Consider the following 21277-nt stretch of genomic DNA (forward strand, 5'->3'; position numbering starts at 1 on the left):
TTGTATCTGAAAGGCTTGAGTGCTGTTTCCAGGGCTTTTCAAAAATGTGAACTTTTTTTGTTTCAGACTTCTAAGTAGTATTAGTATTTGTTCCAATGTTCTGATCTTTTGTATTTCTACAACATGCACTTTTATCAGAAGTCAAACTGGAAAAAAACCAAGAAGAATATCTTATCAATGAAAATAAAGATGTTGTATTCCAACAGACTCAGTATAAAGTGTTCGGTGTTTGAATCAGTGAAAGTTAGAACGCACTTCAAAAATCTTATTTAAAATCCATAAGTTGCATATAATTACTCAGGGGAAATAGGCTATTAGTGAAATGATTAACATAAGTTCAACATCAATAAGGAGCACTTAAAACTCAGATCTTCTGAAGCTTCTCCTCCACTAAAGAAAAGATCAACAACAAATTTTGTATTTACCTGTAGACTATCTAGGAGTGATTTTTTTTTTTTAAAGAGAAAATTCTACTTGAAATTCTATAAAGATGACCACTTTGTACCTTCTAATTAGTTCTTTTACAGGAACAAAGTTAGCAAAGGCATAACTAGATTTGATTAGCTACTATCTTTGTATGCATTTTACATAATTAATAGCATTTTAAAATTCTTGTAGTTTCTGTGCAATAGTACAAAGCCACAATAACTAGACTTCCTGTAAATAACTTACAAAGCAAATGAAGAAAATGATTATATCATGAACTATTTGCTTTTTACTGTTTGCTCTTCTACCACTCCCTCAATTTGAATATAGAATGTGAAGTCACCCAACAGCGGATTCAGAATAAGTCAGTAAAATATACGATCGAGCACAAAGAAACCAATATTCACTTCTTAACAGCTTAATTCTTGCCATCTTCTGCAACAAAAACAACACTCTCTTCCCCACCCCCTCAAAAAAACCCAGTTCACTCACCACTTGGATCATTGTACTAACAAGCAGAATCACAAGAGTTATCAGTTGTCTGTTTGTCTTTTATATACAGAACTTTAGAGGAGACTCTTATTACAGCATACTTTAAAGCAGAGAATCTATTGTGTGTATTTTCTGTATTTTTAAAAGTATATTGTAGGTATCAAAGTGCTTCTCTCTTACAACCTGCCTTTTTTGGCTTAATTATGAATTTATTAGTCATAATCCTTTGCTCGGAACAAGCAGTTGTCATGGAAATATTCATGGTGATGTCCTTGTCAAATTAATATTATGACTTCATTGCTAGCAGAATGAGAACAAGCAGTTGTCATGGAAATATTCATGGTGATGTCCTTGTCAAATTAATATTATGACTTCATTGCTAGCAGAATGAGAACACTGATAGTGTGTCTGGAAACTTATCTCAAATGGCAGAGAAACTTATGAAACTTACAACATTGTAAAAGTAAATATACAACCACAGATTTAAATATTTCCTGATGTTTTGTGTCACTTTAATAGGCTGAACTTAAAAAAGAATACTCTTAATAGCTAAAGATTATGGAAGAAAGCTTAGAGAAGAGTTTAATTTTCACATGGTGCTCAGAGGAACAAGATTTGATGGTCTTAATGTATCATGTGTAACACACCCACCCCAATGTTCTATTATCTGAAGTCCATGGTTCATATCTAAAATGAGATTAAAAATGCTACATAGCATTGTAGCAAATAAATACTACAAACTGAAGAATTGTATGCATAACTATAGGTGCATAAGACCCGGAGGAACTAGACTGCATTTATAAAAACATCACCTTAAATTTGGAGTATAAAACTTAAGGTCTTAGTACTTTAGCATGTTATCTAAAGAACAGTACACATCTAAAAATTAAATACAAGTCTCAAATTTATGTAGTCCCCTTTACATACAATAAGAGTAATGCACTGTGGCTTCAACTTTTTAGCTAGTCCTGATTTCATTTATAAAATAAGTGAACATTCTTGATTTCCTTCACTTTTTAAAGTTTTCCTTACTGGCAATCTTTGTCTACCATCCCTGATTCATTTCTTCCTGTTTCTGAACATTTTTTGTAGTTCTTCCTGCAGATAACAGAATCACGTAGCTCAGAAGCAGCCATGGGAGGAACACTGCAGCCAGTATAAAACAATTTTTTGCGGGTGGGGCATGATCGATTGCCTCATAGGGAATTCATGCATCATATTTTACTGTACACTGCTGGGATTTGTTTAGCTCTCTGATGTAATAAAACTAAGAGGCAAGGAGAGGCTCCTACAAAAGTATTCCCAGTTAGCCTGAGGTCAACTCTTTCAGAAGCATCGATGCCTGCAAAAAACAGGTGAAGAACTACAGAAGTTATTTGTTTTCCTGTTTAAACTCATCATATTCAAGGAGGGAGGGAATATAAATTTGAAAAAAAAAATTAACTGCACTTCATGCAAATAGCTATACTGAATATAGCAACAAAGTGTCCAGCTTGTGAAAGTGGAGTATGTGAAAACTGAGGTGAAATGCCCATTTCACCTAGTACCTAAAATACATGACACTTAGTACAATCTAGTGCATTCCAAAGACACATTTTGATCATCAGAAGTATTTTTTGAATAAATTTCTGGGAGGGGTAAATTAACAGTAGAAGGATCCTAGGAAGAGCAGTCACCCTAACTTACCCCTTCAGTAAATGGCTTCTACAAGTTGCCTCACCCAGCAGCTCCGTGCAGTGACTCACTGTCCTTATTTGTTAAAATCTAATTAGTTCAGTGAGTCCCCAGCTGCCAAGGAAAAGTATCCTAAACTATAATTTAATGAAATGTGATTTACAGATTTACTTACCCAATTCTTTAGAAACAGGAGATACGGTTGCTATTTCTCCAATCTTTGCAACACCATCAAAATATGCTCTTCCAGCCAGTATCATAGCTATAGGGAAAACAATAAGAGTACTCAGCTTGTGTTGCACTTAACAATTGAGTACATTATGAATTACCATCTCTCTCCCAGCATTATGTCTCCAGGAAGGGTGGATGACATTTCAAAATTCCTGCATGGAGTTCATATAAGGTGCACAAACTTGCTTCTCTAACTTTTAGGAATTATTCCAGAGTATTCTCTGAACCCTGTCCTGTGCCTGTTGGGATCTATGGAAAGATTCCAACTTTAACAGAGAAGGGATCACACCTCAATATTAGTAAATTACATCTATTAATAGAGTATAGAATTCCCAAAAAGCATATAGTTGTGTGTAGTTTAAAAACAACCAAAAACACATCTCCTTTCTGTTTTACTTCAGATTCCTTTACCTCCTATTATGGAAAAATTATACATCATTGACTGGATTATTCAGCTTGAATTGAAATGGATTATAAATCTTATGTGTATGGTGTATTGCAGGTGATGGGCCTCATCACTTAGTAAATAAAAAAGCATGTTACTACACGGGAAATCTATTTTTAAAATCAGTAATGGGGCTCTAGAACGTCGTGCTAGGAAAGAGAGACGTTTGAAAATATCATGGCAGATACCAAGAGAGTAAAGACAACTTTAACTTCTTCCTTGCAACTGCTAATGGGGAGGTAGTTTAAGAGGTCAAAAGTTATAACACTTGAAACTGCATGAGAGAAGGCATGGGGTATTCTAGGTTCAGTGTTTTTAAAGTACAAAATGAAGTTGTGAGTGGGGATGAAAGATCCGAGAGAAGCCATCTCCAGTACACACACACTACTTTTAGATGTCATTTAATGTTTGGGTGTATTTTTTTTTTTTAGCAGGTAGAAATAAGAACTAGCAACTTGGGATCAGCAAGTTCTCTGTGGACCACAGTTTGAAACACTCTTGTAGAAGTGAGTTTAGTATGGTGTAAGAAAAGTGGTACTCCCTCACCCCCTATTTTTATATAATACTCTTCCATAGTAGGATCATGGAAAACCCCCTTGAGTCTTTAATTCTGGCATAATTAACACAAAGTAGAAGATTATTAAAATAAGTTCAATAATGAAAATCTCTTGTTATGTGTACTCTAAGATAAATATGCAGGAAAAGTTTACAATATACTAAAGCGTGGTTAGAGACAATATTTAGTCTAAAGATTGCCATAGACCAGTGTTTCTCAACTTTTTTTTTATAAAGTACTCCTTTAAAAAAATAATATAAGTACCCCCAGTAACTACAGTTTTCAGATGCACAAAATTTTTTTCTACCATTGCAACACATTTGTTTAAATAACTTAATCGTAGCTGGGCAAGCGATGACATTTTTGGGTGTAAAAAGTACAAAAACAATAAAGCGCAGTTTTCTCCAAATTTCAGTTGTATTGATGTACCCCCCAGACTTCTCTCCAGTACCCCTAAGGGTACTTGTACCACTGGTTGAGAAACACTGCCATAGATTGAGTATCAGAGGGGTAGCCGTGTTAATCGGAATCTGCAAAAGTGGCGAGGAGTCCTGTGGCACCTTATAGACTAACCAAAGTGTTGGAACATAAGCTTTTGTGGGCAAAGTCCCACTTCGTCAGATGGATGTCATATGCCATGTCATATGACATAGATTGTACTTGTGTTACTGTTCTACTTCAATGGGCTATGCATGGCTAAAAGGTGAGCATGGCAAATTCACAGTATTCCCAATACGTAACTATTTTTGGCCTTTCCAGGTCTACATAAATCTAAAAAACAAAAGTGAGAGAAAGAATGGAAGGAGATAAATTGAAAACATCTTTCTGTAACTTCTCAATGTTTTAGAAAGACTTCAAAAATTATAATAAAAAGGAGGGAAAAGTCCTTTTAATCACTTAAGTGAAGAGCAGTTACATAAATTCAAGCATCACTTGTGAGATTCAACGGAAAAACTCAACCATCACTATCAGAAAAACGTTCAAACTGTATTAGCTGTAAATACATAACATTCATAGGGAAACAAAAGATCAACATAAAGTAAATGATCCGTAAACACAGTGGCCAATAATAGTTTTCTTAATGACAATTTATAATATTACGGTGCAATATCTCTGAAGATGACACAAACTAGTCTAATTGGAACACTTCTTCCATGGCTACAGAAGGCCCTAGATCAGTGGTGCGCAACCGTTTTTCCATTCACAACCCCCACGGGGGCCACTGAATTTGGTGGAGCAAAAAATAAAATTAAATTAAAAAAAGGAAGCAGCCCCTTTAATTATCAGGCCACGGCCACTCTCCTGCCACTCTCCCCACCCCCGCCACATGTGTGTCAGACGTCGAGCCAAGTAGCCAGGAAAAGCAGCCGGACGGATCCAAGCACTGTGATCCCCCCACGGGTTGCACACCACTGCCCTAGATGAGTGTAGCTCAGTTGTAGAAGCTTGATTTAGGGAAATGTTCAAGAAAGCTGCAATCCTCTGAGTGCCCAAGTATTAGAGAAAAACTGATATGGGTTTCCAACAGCCAGTGATCCCCATGAAGTGGCATCACAAGAGTGACCAGGTGCGAGGAAGTATTACATCTCATCTTACCCTCAAGAACTGCCCTATAACAAAGCCTGGCTACCCAGAGTTGGTATTTACGAAGAGAGAATAAAACACATTTACCTTAAACAAAGTTATGTGAATTATTTCAGGGACCTACATCGCTGTGACAGACTAGCAAGATCAATATGTTGATTCACAAAAACAGATGACTGTAAAAGCAAGGCACTCTTCTTAAAAGAACTAATTTATATAATTTAAATCAATGCCACAAGAGAGCTATATAATTGCCTATAGTAAGTGAACATGAATTACAAACCACCAGCGTAAAATGTTTACCATTTCACTGCTAGTTAGTATGTCTGAGGCATCTAGATAATGATGTATTCATCAAGGGTAGCTGAACCAAGCTCATCCATCCTAAACATTTGATTCATTTGAGGAGGTTCCATAGATATAATTGCACATTTTTAATAGATAAATAATAAAATACACCATCAGATACTCTTCTGTAATTTGTACTCAAAGGACTTTAATCAAATAGTTCTCTAAGTAGGATTTTCATGGAAAGTCCATTGTTATACAGACTATACGAGACCCTTGTGATTCAAGGAATCGCTATTCGTGATTCCACGTATTTTGGGGGGTCTTCTGTCCTGGTCTGCCAGGAGAACTCACTGATGCAGGGGCAGAAAGCCACAGGTCCCAATATTTGTGAATTTTGCCATTCATGGTGGTGCCAGGAACACATCCACCATGAATGGTACCCTTAACTTCCAACAGCATTGGCTACCATTATTAATGATGAGTGTCGTTTTGATATTCCCTAGGGTACATGCTGAACTGTAGGGATATGTCTACACTGCACGGCTATTTTGAAATAAACTATTCCGGAATAGTTATTCCAAAATACAGTAATTCCTCATTTAACACTATAGATGTATTTCTGAAAATGTTCGTGCTAAGTGAAAACGTGCTATGCGGGGTCAATTTTCCCATTAACAATCATGGAAAAGGTGGGGGTTGCATTTCAGGTGGTGGTGGCAGTGTCAATTTTTTGTTGGTGCTCAGTCAAACATCAACATTAGTTATCTAACAACACAAGATTTCTAGCAAGAAAAGTTGCTGCGGTTTGTTAAAATACAAAGATAAACACGTGAGTGAGTGGAGGAGCGCAGTTACCACGGTTTTCACCAACTTATACCACTGCATGAAGCAGTCCGCCACTTGATTATTTTCGTGTTATTTCAGGGACGGTCGTGTTATTTAAAAAACGTTCCCTAAAAAAAAATTGTGCTATTGCGAAAACATGCTAAGCGGGCACGTGTTAAATGAGTAATTACTGTAGCTTATTTCGAAATAGCATATCTACACTGCAGGGAAGCCTCAAAATTAGTTGAAGCAGGCTTCCCTAATGTAGATGTGCTCTCTCAGTTTAGAGCCCCAGGAGACACTGGAGAGGAATAACTTAAAATGACCCTAGTGAAGGCCTATTTTGAAATAGCAGCAGTGGAGCATCTACACATACCTTATTTAAAAATAGCTATTTCGGAATAGGCGTTATTCCTTGTAGAATGAGGTTTACAGATTTCAGAATAAGCTGCCATTATTTCAAAATTATTTTGAAATAATGGAATGGCTATGTAGATGCTCGCATTGTTGTTTTGAAATAATGCTAGTTATCTCGAAATAATGGTGCAGTGTAGACACACCCTCGGACGGCTGTGTTCCTTCAGTTCTCCAACCTGTGATGCCTTTTATGCTGCTTTACTGTGAGAGCAACCACTCCTGGCCTTTATACACACAGCCTCCAGCATGTAAATTAGCTGTAGATACACTGCAAGACTGCTTCAGCCAACTACCCTTGAATTATACTGCAGAGTGACACCAGCAAATTTGCAGTCCCAGACTTTGCCCCAGAAATGTGCATCTTGTGCTGCCCAGGTTTTGCCTTCTGAACAATACAAGCTTATATAAAATGTTATGCACAAATCCTGTTATTTCAAATGAAGTTTCCCTTCACTTCACTTCTATTTCACTTCAAATACAGACTGATTTAGAGAAAACAAGCTTATGAACAACAGAAAGATTTTAAGTGATTATAAGAAATGAGGCATATATTATGAAGAAACAAAGTAAAATACAAATACTTAACTTAATAAGCAAAAATTAATTAAAAACAAAAGTCTCACCACATGTTCTTCTGCAGTTTTACTGGCCAGATGCCAAGGGCAGAATTTCAGGTAGGTAGGGGGGGGCAGCAGCTGTGAGTTCTAGGACATGAGTTGCTTTTCATTCTGTGCCCCAGCTGCTAAGGGAGTGAGGGGAAAGTACTTGCATTCCATGCATGCCTCTTGCACCTGGCTGTTGAGCTCCTCCACCAGGGCCAGGTGCGAGAGGCATGCACGGAATGCAAGTACTTTCCTCTCACTCAGTAAGCGTCCAGGGCACAGGATGAAAAGCAAGCCGTGTCCTGGAGTGCATGGCTGCTGCCCCCTACCTGCTTAAATTTCGCCATTGCTGGATGCTTTCCAGCCAGGACCCTTCCCCAGTTGCATGCTCCTTTCCTTGTCCTTCAGGCAGCATGGATGTTGTGGGCAGACAGAAAGGGAGGAGAGAGGTGATTTGGGGCCTCTGTTCCTAATGTTTATATCTTTTCCACCTCTTTGAACCCTAACTGGAGAGGAATCTCAGCAGACAGCATAAGGAAGAGATGGGAACTCCCAGCTGTTCCACAGTTCAGATATAAATTTCTTTTTCACACTTTCTTCCTGCCAAGAGTGTCCACTTAACCAGGTGCAAGTCCATTTGGTTATACTGATGTTCCATTTGGTTATGCTGATTATGCCAAGGGTTCAGTTTGCCTTTTTTGTGCCTGCTTTTCTAGATTTGGAACATGTCTCAACCACATCAGTAGAGTGGTTGAATCGTATAACTTTACATACACATTGTCACACACATTTTACCAGGGCAATTACATTCAGTAGACAGAGTTTTCAAATGATACCTCACAAAGTATACTTTTTTGTACAAAATTTATCATAGTCTTGTAGAAAGGATGAACATAAGGGTGCAAACTGTCACAATAGTCTGCTAAACCTGTATGTTTTACTCTATCTGTATGACTACCAACTCATATCATACAGGTTGCCTAGTAGTTGCTAATTAGTTCCCTTTTAAAAACAGGAAAGACTACAAATCTGGAGGAATGTGTGTTGAGTGACAGCTTGTTTGAACATTTATGTCATTATTTATTTAAATATGTTTACCCCGCCTTTCTATTTAAAATATGCAAGGCAGCTTACAAGAACAAACAAAAAAAATACAAATATATATAAAAATTTAAAATATGAGACCTCAGAGGGACATAACCAGCTAAAAACATATAGAGAGGAGGAACACACACATACAGACTCAAACATTAATAAAAGTACGAGTAAAAAGGGTGGCTTTAGCCTGATGCCAAAACAACGCTAGTGTTGGCACCATACAAATATCCCGAGGAAGAGAATTCCACAGCCTGGGAGCAAAAGCTGAGAATGCCCAGTTTCGCATAGATGTTAATCTTATCTCCACAAGTGGGGGAACACGAAGCAAAGCCTCCCCAGCTGACCTCAATCCCCAGGCAGGTTCATATGGGAGAAGATGGTCCTTCAGATACCCTGGACCCAACTCATTTAAGGCTTTATAGGTCATAACTAAAACCTTAAATTGTGCCCAGAAACATACCGGAAGCCAGTGCAGCTGCCGAAGTACTGGCATAACGTGCTCCGTATAACTAGTGTTAGTTAACGTTATCTCATTATTGATTCTAGATGTTATGATGGCTTTATGTCTTACTTTGCTCTAGTTTTATATGTAAATTCTCCTACATAGGAATTAGGGATATGAACATGTATCCAAATACATGGTTAACCGATGTGCTTGGGCTCATCAGTTAACCCTCACGGTTACACGCAGCCCCTCCCGCTTGCTGCTGCCTCTGATTCAGAGGCAGCAGAGGGATGGGGAGAGGTGAGAGCAGATGCGCATGGTGAGCCGGCTCTCACGGAGCCATCTGCCCCACCCCCACACTGCTGTCTCCCACAGAGGCAGCAGCGTGGGGGGAAAGGGGATGGCAGGAGTTGATGTGACAGGAAGCTAGCATGCACAGGGAGCTAGCTTAAAAGCCAGCTCCCCATGCATACCAACTCTTGCCCGATATCTGCACTGCAAAGATAGCAGAGTGGGGCAGGGAGGAGAAAGGAAACAGAAGCCAGTGCACCTCTCCTCCCCTCCATGTGTAACCTCTGAAAATTTCAGCAGTTACATGTTTAAACAAATAAATGCATTTTAACATCACAAATAAGAATGATGATGATCCAGGAGGCCCTACTAAGTTCCGTCCTCTGCTACTGCAGGCAATTCCATCATATGATCCTGTTCACAAACTTACTGTGCTTTATCTTAAAATTAATCAGTTTGTTTGCTCCACTAGTGCTATTAGGGTACATCTACACAGCAATATTATTTCGAACTAACTAGCATTATTCTGAAATAACTTAGCCTGTGTCTACACAGCAGGCAGTTATTTCAAAATAAAGCTGAAATACTATCAAGCTGGAGAACTTTTTACTCCGACCCCTTACTCCTTGTACAATGAAGGTTATAGGAAAGTCGAAGGAAGTGTGTTCTATTTCGAAATAAGTGCTGTGTAGATGTTCATTTCAAAATAAGCTATGCAAATAACGTAGCTCAATTTGTGTATCTTATTGTGAGTTAAGCCCTGCTGTGTAGATGCACCCTTAGAAGCCTGTTCCAGAACCTCACTTCTCTGATAGTTAAAAACTTTCTTCCAATTTCCAATCTAAATGTATTCATGGCTGGTTCTTAGTAGGGATGTTAAATATCGGTTATTTGAATAGTCAAATAACCTCATGAATTCTTATTGGTTAGTCGACTATTCTATAGTCCCTGGGGGCAGGCCCAACAACCAGTGCACTCCAACTGCACTCATGAGCAACACTCTTTGTGCTGCTGTCTCTGTATCAGAGGCAGCAGCATGGGGTGCCAGGTGGGAGCCGGTCTGTAAGCATAGCCAGTTTAAAAACCAGCTCTCCATGCACACTGGCTGCCTGTCGCCCTGTGCTACTAACCCTGATAAAGAGGCAACAGCATAGAGTGGCAGCAGCCCCTGTCTTGGGTGGGGTCTGAACTCCCAGACCTGGTGTGAGCTGGAACTGAGCCAAGCTGTCTGCCCGCCAGGGTCCTAATACACTCTAAATGCAGAGCCGCAGTGGGGGTGGGTCCCAGACCAGTATGAGTCAGGACTGAGAATGCCCTGGCTGCTAAAAAATGTACTGGCCAGAGGGAGAACGGAGGGAAATGCGTGTAGTCTATAGCATTAATCTATAAGCCTTTGGTTATCAGTTCATTGAATGCTCTATTACATACCTTGTTCTTACATGTTCTTGTGCTATCATTTTCCTTTAGCTTACTTAGCTCTTTTTCTACCCTGATTTTTGGCCCCATTATAAAGAGCAATCCTATCCTCTCTTAGCCTTCACTTGCTAGGCTAAACAGGGCAAGATCTTTGAAAACTACTTTCATACACAACTTGCTGTGGGAAATATAGACTCCCAGGACAAAGCATATCAAGATGTAACAGCAACTTGAAAGTGAGCATAAACTATAAATTCTTCCAAGCTTATAGTAACTATTGTGTGGTAAAGGTGGACTCAAACTATTTCAATTCAACTGAAGGGCTGTTCTTGATATTTAATAAATTCTGTCAAATACCATTTCTAAACTTTTCTTGATCAGTAAATGCACAGCTCCAGAACAAATTGTATCCTGCACATTTTACGTAATTACACTTGTTAGGCAACAGGTATTTTAGAAATTTCAAAAGAAGAAGCTGGAAAACTTTTATTGCTTTAAGAACAAGGACTGAGCTAACATACAAAAAAGAACTGTTTTCTAAAAAAGACGTGACAACGTTTTAACTGTCTTGATTTAAGATAGTTTTTTAAATACTTTTATGTTGTATCCAGACAGTATTCAATAATTGAGTTCAGGGTTTTTCAGGAAACAATCATAATATATTAAGTCACAGTAGTTTCAATTTTTATTTCCTGTTAACGATTTCTATGTTTACACATGCATTTTATTTAGATGATGGGGCAATTTTGCTGGATTGAACACTGAAACCGCAAGATTCAAACTGGGGAATGGGTAGCAGTAAACAGCAGCTTACACATGTAGAAGTAAATTGCAACATGGAAATCTGATTCCCTATATCTTCTTGAAGGAGAAAAAGTCTTCATGCTTTTATTTTTTTAAATTTTGATTGCTGTAGTAAGTTTGCATTCCCCAGGTACAATTCAAGCAGTCCATCTTCTTTTACTTCAGAATACTCTTGTTGTGAACACCAGAGAGAAGACATAGGGAAGTCAGCCAGCCAGCCAATTATAGTTCTATTGACAAAAGTAGGGTTGCTAGTTTTCGTTGGCTGTATTCCTGGATGTTTCATCTTATGATGTGACATAATGACTTATTAATTAAATATTATTCTTTAATTCCAGAACAGTCCTGGAGAGATGGCAATCCTAAACTAAAAGTTAAGTCCTTTCCTATCCCACAGTATATCAAGTGGTACTTACTTTGACTAGGTGTCCTTTAACTAAGCACTGAAGAAGTTACAAGATTCCTGGTCTCACGCCCCTATACTGCAACTCAACTTTTTGGTGGCTCATGTCCATTACTTTCTAACTCTTGATGGAGTTGATCAGTATTCTTCACAGTCTGGGTCTGAGTCAATTTTCTTGACCCCTGCTTCATTTATGGCTTTTCAGGTGAACAAAGCTACCCTGAGGACTAGGTTTGAGTCAGCTAGGAAGAGGTGTAGTGAGGGTGTTAGGTATCCGGGGGCAAAGGAAAAATTGGCACCCACCCAAGCTGCTGCCATGTGGCGGGGCCCCAAACCAGGGGGGGGGTAGGGGGAAGAGCTTGTACCACATCTTCCCCAACCCCCTCCAGTTTGGGGCCAGGCCCTGCATGCGCTAACCTGCTGGTGGAGATGGAGGAGGATAAGGCTGGGGGCAGAGAGGCAGGGAGGAGGCTCAAGACAATGGTGGCGGGCGGAGAAGGAGCAGGCAAGCTGAGGGATGACAGGCCAGTGGAGGAGGACTAAATTGGTGCTTCCATAGCATGGCACCCGGGGGCAACTGCCCTCCTCCCCCCTCACTATGCCACTGGTCCCCCCTCCTGCAGATCTATCATCTTATGCATGTGCAAGATCTGAGAGAACCATCCCATGCATCTGCAGTTAGTGTCCGTGGTGCCTGCTTCTGGGGAGGGGGGGGGGAGGAGGCTCTCTCACTGCTGTCACATTCACCTTCGAAGAGGGGGCTTCCCAAAGCAGGCCCTTGCTGCTGACCCTCAAGGCATCCACAGGTCCAGTCTCGTTTCACTGGGCCCACAGGTCTTGGATCTGGCTTCCATCCCCTCTCCAACCTTTGTAACTGTCCAGAGGTACTCGCCTTCCATCTTATCCATTCCCATCTCATTCACGCTACAGGGATAGTCTCTACCTTACTTGTTTTAAGGACTATTCTACCAAGACGTAATACAAAGTTTTCATGTAAAAGGACTCAATACAAAGCTAAAAACTTCAATGAGAGAATGATTAATACACAGAAGTATCTACAGCTGCTGCAAGGAGACACCCCCGCCTGCCTTCACACCCGCCCCCCCTTCAATGTGATAGCTGAAGCCCCCCCCATCCCCACCCCACAGTTGTTCCCTACATTAGCTAGATTACAGTGAGCCGGGTTATGCGGGCCTGTGCTGCAGTCATGTCTTCGCTACCCATGTAGACAGCCCCTGAACCACTGGAAATTGAGCTTCTAGTCCGGCCTGGTGTGTGACCTCAGGCATGTCATGGCCCCCTCTGTGCCTCAGTTTCTCCAGCTGTAAAATGGGGACAATGCTGGCCTCCTTGGGAAAGCCCTCTGAGCGCTACTAATGGGCGGAGTGAGGGCTGGCAAAGATTAGCCTTGCCTTGGTCACGTGGGCTTGGTACCACTCCAGCAGGCGGATGGTGGGGTCAGTTGCTTGATAGCACTTTGTGTCCATATGAAATCGAGTGGGATGGTCCAGTGACAGGCAGGTGAGTGGCTGACAGTCAGTGGGCAGGGAACCGGGTGCCAGATACCAGGTCACTGGCAAATTGGGGAAGGGGGCATATGGGGATGAGGGCTCCCACGCCTCAACTCTAAGCACTTGCGGGCAGAGTTCACAAATTACAAAGTTCTCGCTTCCCCGCCAGACAAGCCATCACTTTACTCCGGGTCCTTAACATGTGCTGTCCCTTGCCTTGGCTGGGCACTATTCCGGGATGGGCCTGGCTCTCCTAGCCAGGAATCACAGAAGAGCCCAAAAAGTGGGGTTGGCACCCAGACCTGTGATCCCCCCCCACCCTGCTGTTCTTGCCCCAAGGCCCCACCCCACTTCCCTGGCATACTTCCCTGGCCCTCCCCACTAGGGCCTGTACATTGCCCCTCTATGCCTTTCCTCTCATACCCCTCCCTTCACTCCTTCCATTCCTCCCCTGCAGAGACGATAAACCACACTTTTTGTTTTGGAAAATATAAACTTTTTTTATTTGGGGTAGAAGTAACTGGGGAGGGATTGGGGAAAGAACATGGGAGAGAGAAGGAGAGAGGCTCAGGGCTGAAGCTGGGAGTGGTGCTCAGCTCTGGTGGTCCCACCGCCTCAGATGTGGGGACCTCGGCAACCACAGGGTGGAGGGGGGGAAGGTTAGGAGGAGAAGTGCGAGGGACAGGAGGAGAAGTACGAGTGACAGGAGTGGCAGCAGAAGCAGGAGCTCTGGTGATGAGAGCTTGTACAGCCGTGCAGATGGCGTGGCCCAGCTATCGCAACTCCCGCCAGGTCTCTTGCTACAGCTGGATATCCTCCTCCAGTCTCCTGGGAGACATTCAGGGTGTGGAATATTGTCTCTATGGTGAACATGGTAGTGATGCTGGCCTCGTCCAGCTCCTCCTCTTTTCCCTTCTTCTCCAGGCCTCTGCCCCGGGGAGGATGACGGCAGGCATCTCCAACCCTAAGTTTACTACCACGGGGGATTGACCTACCCCCTAGGATGTGGTGCAAAACAGAGCAGTAGGGGCAGGTGTGGGGGTCAGCCCCAGAGTGGGACCTGTGCTCCTTGGCCTTCGCACAGGCCTGGCAGAGCTCCTTTACCTTCATCCACACCTGCTCCTGGGTATGGATGTGGCCCTTCATGCCCAGGCTTTTGGCCATGTGGCCTCAGATATCTGCATTCTTGCATCTGGTGCAGAGATCCTGGAGGTTTGCCACCTCACCCCAGACCTCAATGAGGGCCAGGATCTCCGCACCAGACCAGGCAGGAGTGTGCCTCTTATGTCACCTGGCAGAGTCCTGGGAGCTGGCTGACTACTGGAAGCAGTGGAAGGCTTGGTGGGAGCAACAGAGTTGCTCATTTTGTCCAAATGCTAAGCAGTGGCAGCTGCTGGGTGGCTCAGGGCTGTCAAGTCCTGCTTCCTGCCACAAGCCCTTTCACTTCTGTCGGCAGTTTTAAGGGCTGTAGGGGAAGGGGAACTATAGAGTTGTGATGAGTGTCCACAGAGCAGCCAGTAGGGCACCTGTGGGATTTCCTGGAGGCCCCTTATTTTGAAATAACTCCAGCCACTATTCTATAGCCACTATAGCTATTTCAAAACACTGTGTGTAGACAGGGAGGCTGGAGTTATTTTGAACTAGGCGTTATTGCTCGTGGAATGAGGTTTACAGAAACTGGAATAAGCTGCCCTTTATTTCAAATTTATTTCGAAATAACAAGATTGCTGTGTAGAGGATCACAAAGTTATTCTCGAATTACGTTATTCCAAAATAACGCTGCTGTGTAGATGTACCCTTAGAGAGCAATACACACAATCAAAATAGCAAGTATGAAAACCTTTTCAAAATGGTTAAATATTGTTGTTCTATAATATGGTACCGCCTTCATGCTATTAACTGCACAACTGTTATAAAACATTGGTTAACTGAATCTACAAAACATTTCTGTGATAAGTCAAATTTCTTTGTACTAGTCTCCATGTTGTAATTTACTGTTTTTGCAAAATAGGAACTGGAGTTTGAGAGTGGAGAGATATCCCAGAGGCTCTTTGATTGAAGATAAATTCATTAACTTCATATGTTCATGAAGTCTAGCACTCTGACAAAGGGGAAGAGCATGCAATAGACACCTTCAGCATCTTGAATCAGGTCATATTATTTAGGGGGTCCACACCTCACTAATATGGTGTCAAATTGTTCTCTAGTGCCACATAAAGGAAGTGGAGCAAACCACAAGGGGGTCTACACAAATACTGAAGGTCAAGAGCCCACCCTTGTAAACCAATTAGTATACAAATAACTTCCTCTGAAGTCAATGGGTATATGTGACATGAAAAAATGTTTGGGTCTGTGGACAATGAATCATTTATTTCAATTTTAACTAGATTTTAAAAGTAACATTGTCAAATTAATTTATTTTAAATCCTGTCCAATCCAGCAAACCTTACTCATGTAATCAATGAAGTCATGGGGCTATTTGCTTGAGTAAAGAATACTTATGTGAGAAAGAATTGGCAGAGAAAGGTTGTTTTTCCATGCATTTCTAAAGAGGCTTAAGATATTAAAACATACTTATTTTTTAAGTTTAATATTGTTTTTACATTTCCATTAAGGTTGGAAAATAAAAACTGATTTGTCAGTTTCACTTTATTTTTCATGCTGTAGCACAGTGGTAAAAATGCTGCAGCCAAAATCTTATTTTCACTGACAAACAAAAATACAAAACCTAAAAACATAAATGATAATTTTACATGCAAAATTGAACATAGACTTATATGTAGCTAATATCTTAAAACATAAATGTAATAAAACCAGTTATTAAATGTATAATTTAAAAATGACAAAGACTTACCATTAACCGCTTTTTCATAATTTTTCCCCAGGTTTACTAAATTCCTTAGCCCAGGATTGAACTGTTCCATAACATTCTGATAATAATAAAAAAAAAGAAGTCATATTATAACAAAGAAAACTCAGCGCAGGCAACAACAACTATAGGTTGAACCTCTCTTGTCTGGGACACACTGGTCTGGCAGGACCACAGATGTTACTAGACCAGAATGCCTTGGCTGCAGAGGTTGAGAGTACAGGCAGTCCTCGAGTTACGCGGATCCGACTTATGTTGGATCCGCAGATACAAACGGGGATTTTCTTGCCCCGGAGGACTGGAGCGGCGGGACGCCTGGTCCCGCCGCCCGCCTCCTCCGGGGCGAGAAAAGCTGCGCCCCGTCTCCCTGGTCTGCTGCGGGAGCCAGCAGACCAGGGAGACGGGGAGCAAAGCGGCGCAGGACCCGGGGCCGGACCCGCGGCCGCTTCCAGATCAGCTGGAAGCGCCGCGGGTCCGGCCCCGGGTCCTGCGCCGCTTTGCTCCCCGTCTCTCTGCTCTGCTGGGGGGGGACGCAGCTAGTGCCCCCCTCAGCAGACCAGGGAGATGTGGAGCAAAGCCCGGGGCCTGTGGTAGAGCAGGTGGGGCGCTGCCGGTTGGTCCCGCAGCACCGCTTCTTGGCGCTACTGGACCAACCCGGCAGCACCCCAGCTACTCTGCCCCAGGATTCCTGATTCAGCCACTGCTGATCAGTTTCAGCAGTGGCTGAATCAGGACGTCTGGGGCAGAGCAGCTGGGGTGCTGCTGGGTTGGTCCAGTAGCGCCGAGGAGCGGCCGCGCTACTGGACCAACCCAGCAGCACCCAAGCTGCTCTGCCCCAGGCGTCCCCAAGTTAGCCGCTGCTGAAACTGACCAGCGGCTGACTACAGGAAGCCGGAGGCAGAGTTGCTCTGCCCCGGGCTTCCTGGAATCAGCTGATGATCAGTTTCAGCAGCAGCTGACTTGGGGACGCCTGGGGTTCTTAAGTTGAATCTGTATGTAAGTCAGAACTGGTGTCCAGATTCAGCGGCTGAATCTGGATGCCAGTTCCGACTTACATACAGATTCAACTTAAGAACAAACCTACAGTCCCTATCTTGTACGTAACCCAGGGACTGCCTGTAGCTAGAAGTGGAGCTGGTCTGTTTGGCAGCAGTCTGCAGGGCCAGTCACTTGGGGGTAGAGAGCCCTGGGAGCAGCTGTCACAACACCTGAACCTCTATTCCAGGGGTGGTGAACCAATTAGAGAATAAGAGCCAAAATAGCTGTGGATAGAGTGCAAAGAGCCATGTATTATATATTTATTTTTATATATGTATATAGTACACAAAATCTAGTGATAAAAATAACATTACAGGACATTTCAGACAGAAACCAATAAAAAAGTCTCTAATAGCTTAAAAAATGCAGTCAGTCCACAGATATTCAGATAACTTGACAAGGAACAAACATCAAATTAAAAAAAAACATCTGAAAATATAGTAATATTATCACACTAAAAATAAGCATTCCCCCATGTATTTTAAATTTAACCCTACTGCTCTATTATGTCCTGTGAGTTTTTTAAAATTAAACTGAACTGAGAAGTAAATTAGCACAATTTGAAGTGCCTGTTTCACTCCAGCTTGTTGATCTCTGGTACGGTTTCCTCACTTTTTTTTTTTTTTTTTTAAAAACACATATGAAGATGATGGGTTTTTTTTAATAGTTCTAACAATTCAGGTCTGTCTCAGACTGCAAATACGAGAGTTTCAAAAACAATAAGGGTGAGACTCATATCTTGGAATAATTGCTTCAGCCTGGCAAACAATAGCCTTTGAATTTTTATTTTTTTTTAAAGAAACACAATGTAAACCAGGTACATGCGGATTCTTTTTTTGCCCTGGAATATAAATATGACATGTGTGTTGGCTGCCTTATTCTGCATCCATGAAGACTTTTGGTTTAAGGTGCTTTGGCCCGTCTCCCCCCCCGCAACTCAATGCCCTCTTCCTCCCCAGAGCCAGGCATCCTCAGCCTTCCCTGCTCTAACCCAATGCTTGTGGTCTCACTGGAGCCACTGCCGCCGCCACCAACCACGTGCTTGTCCCTCCAGGCGCCGGGGTGCATGTGCAAAGCAGCTGTATGCAGTCCGGGTACATACCTCCAAACTAGCAAGAGCAGCATTTCTATGAGCAGAATCGCATGTGGCTCGAGAGCCACGGGTTTGGCCACCCCTACTCTATACTGCAATTAAACAGCCCCCTTGTCCCTTCTGTGGGTGTTTGACTTCAACAGTGATTTTTTTCTGGATGCTGGGCACCCAAAATTAGGATATTGGCACAAAATTAACCTGTGGCGTAAGCAGAGCAACATTCCAATTTCATTGGATTTGTGCCCACTTAGACATAAATCTGACCTCTCTAAGCATATTCAAGACTAAGGTTTACACAGATCCTTCCTTAAATGAAGGAAAGAGAGAGAGAGAGAGAGAGAGAGATGTCAGAGGGAAGGGAAATCTCTTTTCTCCATGACTACCTAAATACTTTAAGGAAAAAGAATGCTGGCTATTTTTCACAATTTGGATTTGTTTAAAAAATATATATATTTATTTTTTCTGATTGGACAGGTCACTTGGAGATGACTTAACACCTTCCAATTAAAAACAATATAGTGGTGGGCCTGCTGAAAGGTTTTGGGTTTTGTTTTGTGTGTTTCAGCGTGGCATTTTGAAAAAGTAGCTGACACATTCAATTTGAAAGCTCATTACATTGTATGATGTCAGACCAATATGAGTACTTCCACCAAAAAGTAAAATGAGAATTACTGGCTTCCTTCATGGCAAAACAAAACAAAAAACATAACCAAAAAAATCTACCCACTATAGCTCCTTTTCACTGTTGTTGACAATTATTGTGTCCAGTACAACGAAGACTAGAAATTAAAAACAACAAAAAACACGTCTGCTTTCATAGCCACCAAATTCTAACAGATGAAGTAGAAGAGGTTGTGAAACCGTCATTCATAATTCAGGAAATCAGCTGCATCGGTCCAGTTTAGACAAAGTACCTAAAGTTGAGATCCGGATTTAAACACTTCAACTTTTAGAAATCTCCCCTCCTACCTCCATGTTGATAAGTAGAAGGACAGCAGCATTTTCCTTCAAATCAAGATTTTCAAAAGTGGCCATTGATTGAGTGCTAAAAGCTGAGATATCTTTAAGAGGCTTGATTTTTTCAGAATATTCACACCTTGGGAATATCTGGCTTTTTAAAGTAATCAAAAAATGGATAACTAAATAGAGGCAGCCAGTATTATTTTTTAAAAAACAGGCTCTTGTTCTTAGCTACTTGATAAGTTGCTTGAACAGTAGTCAAATGGAAGTATGTGGTGGTGAGTTAGCTGTAATATAGTTATCCAATCTATATTTAAAAAGAAAAGGAAAAAAGCAAGAGGAGGAATGAGTTGATCTTGCACTCTTTAGTCATGCTACATTTCTACTTATTTGTAAACAAGACTTATGCCAGAGCAAACACAGAACTGGATACATGTTACCATATTACTAGTCATTTTAAGCTAAGTAGCTCAAATATGATAACTGTTTTCCCTTTGTATGTCACATGTACATTTATAGGAATTCTCTTTTGATAGCCACAATTATTGAGCAATTAATTTTCCACAATGTATACTTTTATTTGGAAAACTCTATACAATACTAAATTATTTTATGACTCACTGAGATTTTGCAATGTTTATAATTTTAAATTATCTCAAATACTCTATAAGTCTTTATTATGCAAAACAATGCTAAAACTCATATCACACATGAAGAAAAATTAAATGGAGAGAAACATCCACATATATATTTTAGAGAGTTTATGCATCTGTCTGAGTCCATTTGTTCAAGTAGATTCTTGAGTTAGTACCCTTCCCGTCTAATTGCTATCCTATGATCCTTATCTGCTTCTTTTAACTATCCAATCTTTAGGTGCTTATAGGTTACCAGTTCTGCCTACTTGTTTTTCCCTTTGATATTTTCATACCTTCTGCTCCTTGTTTCCCACCCCCTTCCTTTCCCCTCCACCCCTCCACACCTTCCCTTCTCCTCTATTTATTTTGGGTCTTCACATCCTAAACACAAAACTCCGGTCATTTGAAGAAGTGGCCTGTGCCCATGATACCATCTACATCAGTGGTCCCCAACCTTTACAGGCTCCCGGGAGGTGGGGCCACTCACGCGCCGGGCGCCCGGGGGCGGGGCCGCGCGTCCGGAGGCACGCCAGGGGACTGGGATGCCCTTGCACCCGGCGCCAGCGTGTGCCCTAGGGCCGGGGCTGGGGCCGCCCGAGTCCCTTGTGCCGTGGGCCCGGGGCCAGCGCTGCCGCCTGAGCCATGCACCTGGGGCTGGCACCGGCGCCGCTCGAGCACCGCGCGCCCGAGTGCCCGCATGTGCCCTGGGGCTGGGGCCGCCCGAGAGCCGGGGGCGGGGCCGGCCCAGGTTGTTGGCGGGTGCACACGGCGCCCGCGGGCACCGCATTGGGGACCACTGATCTCCATGTTTGTTGTTGTTGAAGTTTATCCTCCAACAGTAAGAGCTAGGGCCACAAAATTTAGCATGCAGCTTCCTTTTACCTTAACTTAAAGCAAGATCAGGGTTTGGTTGTGCCAGGAAGTGCCTAGAATGGGAATGTTTTCCAGAACATGGAAAGGGAAGGGGCAGAGAGGAGGGACGCTATAATGTAGTGACCATTGGGGAGAGTTGCATCAGTAGGAGAGTGGCCATCTGGGCACAGGGCTCCACACGGCCAGCCACCAGACTGAGTAAGTGGCTCCCCTGCCCCAAACTGGGAGGGGGGGGGGGGAGAGGGAGGAGACCCCCTGGATCCACCCCAGGTGCTGGGAAGCACAGCCCAGCTCCTAC

The 21277-nt window shown here is 42.3% G+C and overlaps 1 protein-coding gene across 1 annotated transcript in view; it reads right to left on the reverse strand.

Annotated features, from left to right (window-relative positions):
* Positions 1-21277, reverse strand: part of BAIAP2L1 (BAR/IMD domain containing adaptor protein 2 like 1) — a 95041-nt gene that overhangs the window by 64757 nt on the left and 9007 nt on the right. Inside the window, exons 2-3 of the mRNA XM_014580815.4 lie at positions 16366-16441; positions 2768-2854 (exon numbers count right to left, since the gene is read on the reverse strand). Of these exons, the coding sequence (XP_014436301.2) occupies positions 2768-2854; positions 16366-16441 (163 nt within the window). The remainder of the gene's footprint in view (positions 1-2767; positions 2855-16365; positions 16442-21277) is intronic.

Source organism: Pelodiscus sinensis, chromosome 15, assembly GCF_052426305.1.
Source record: "Pelodiscus sinensis isolate ZL-2025 chromosome 15, ASM5242630v1, whole genome shotgun sequence".
Classification (NCBI taxonomy): Eukaryota; Metazoa; Chordata; order Testudines; family Trionychidae; genus Pelodiscus; species Pelodiscus sinensis.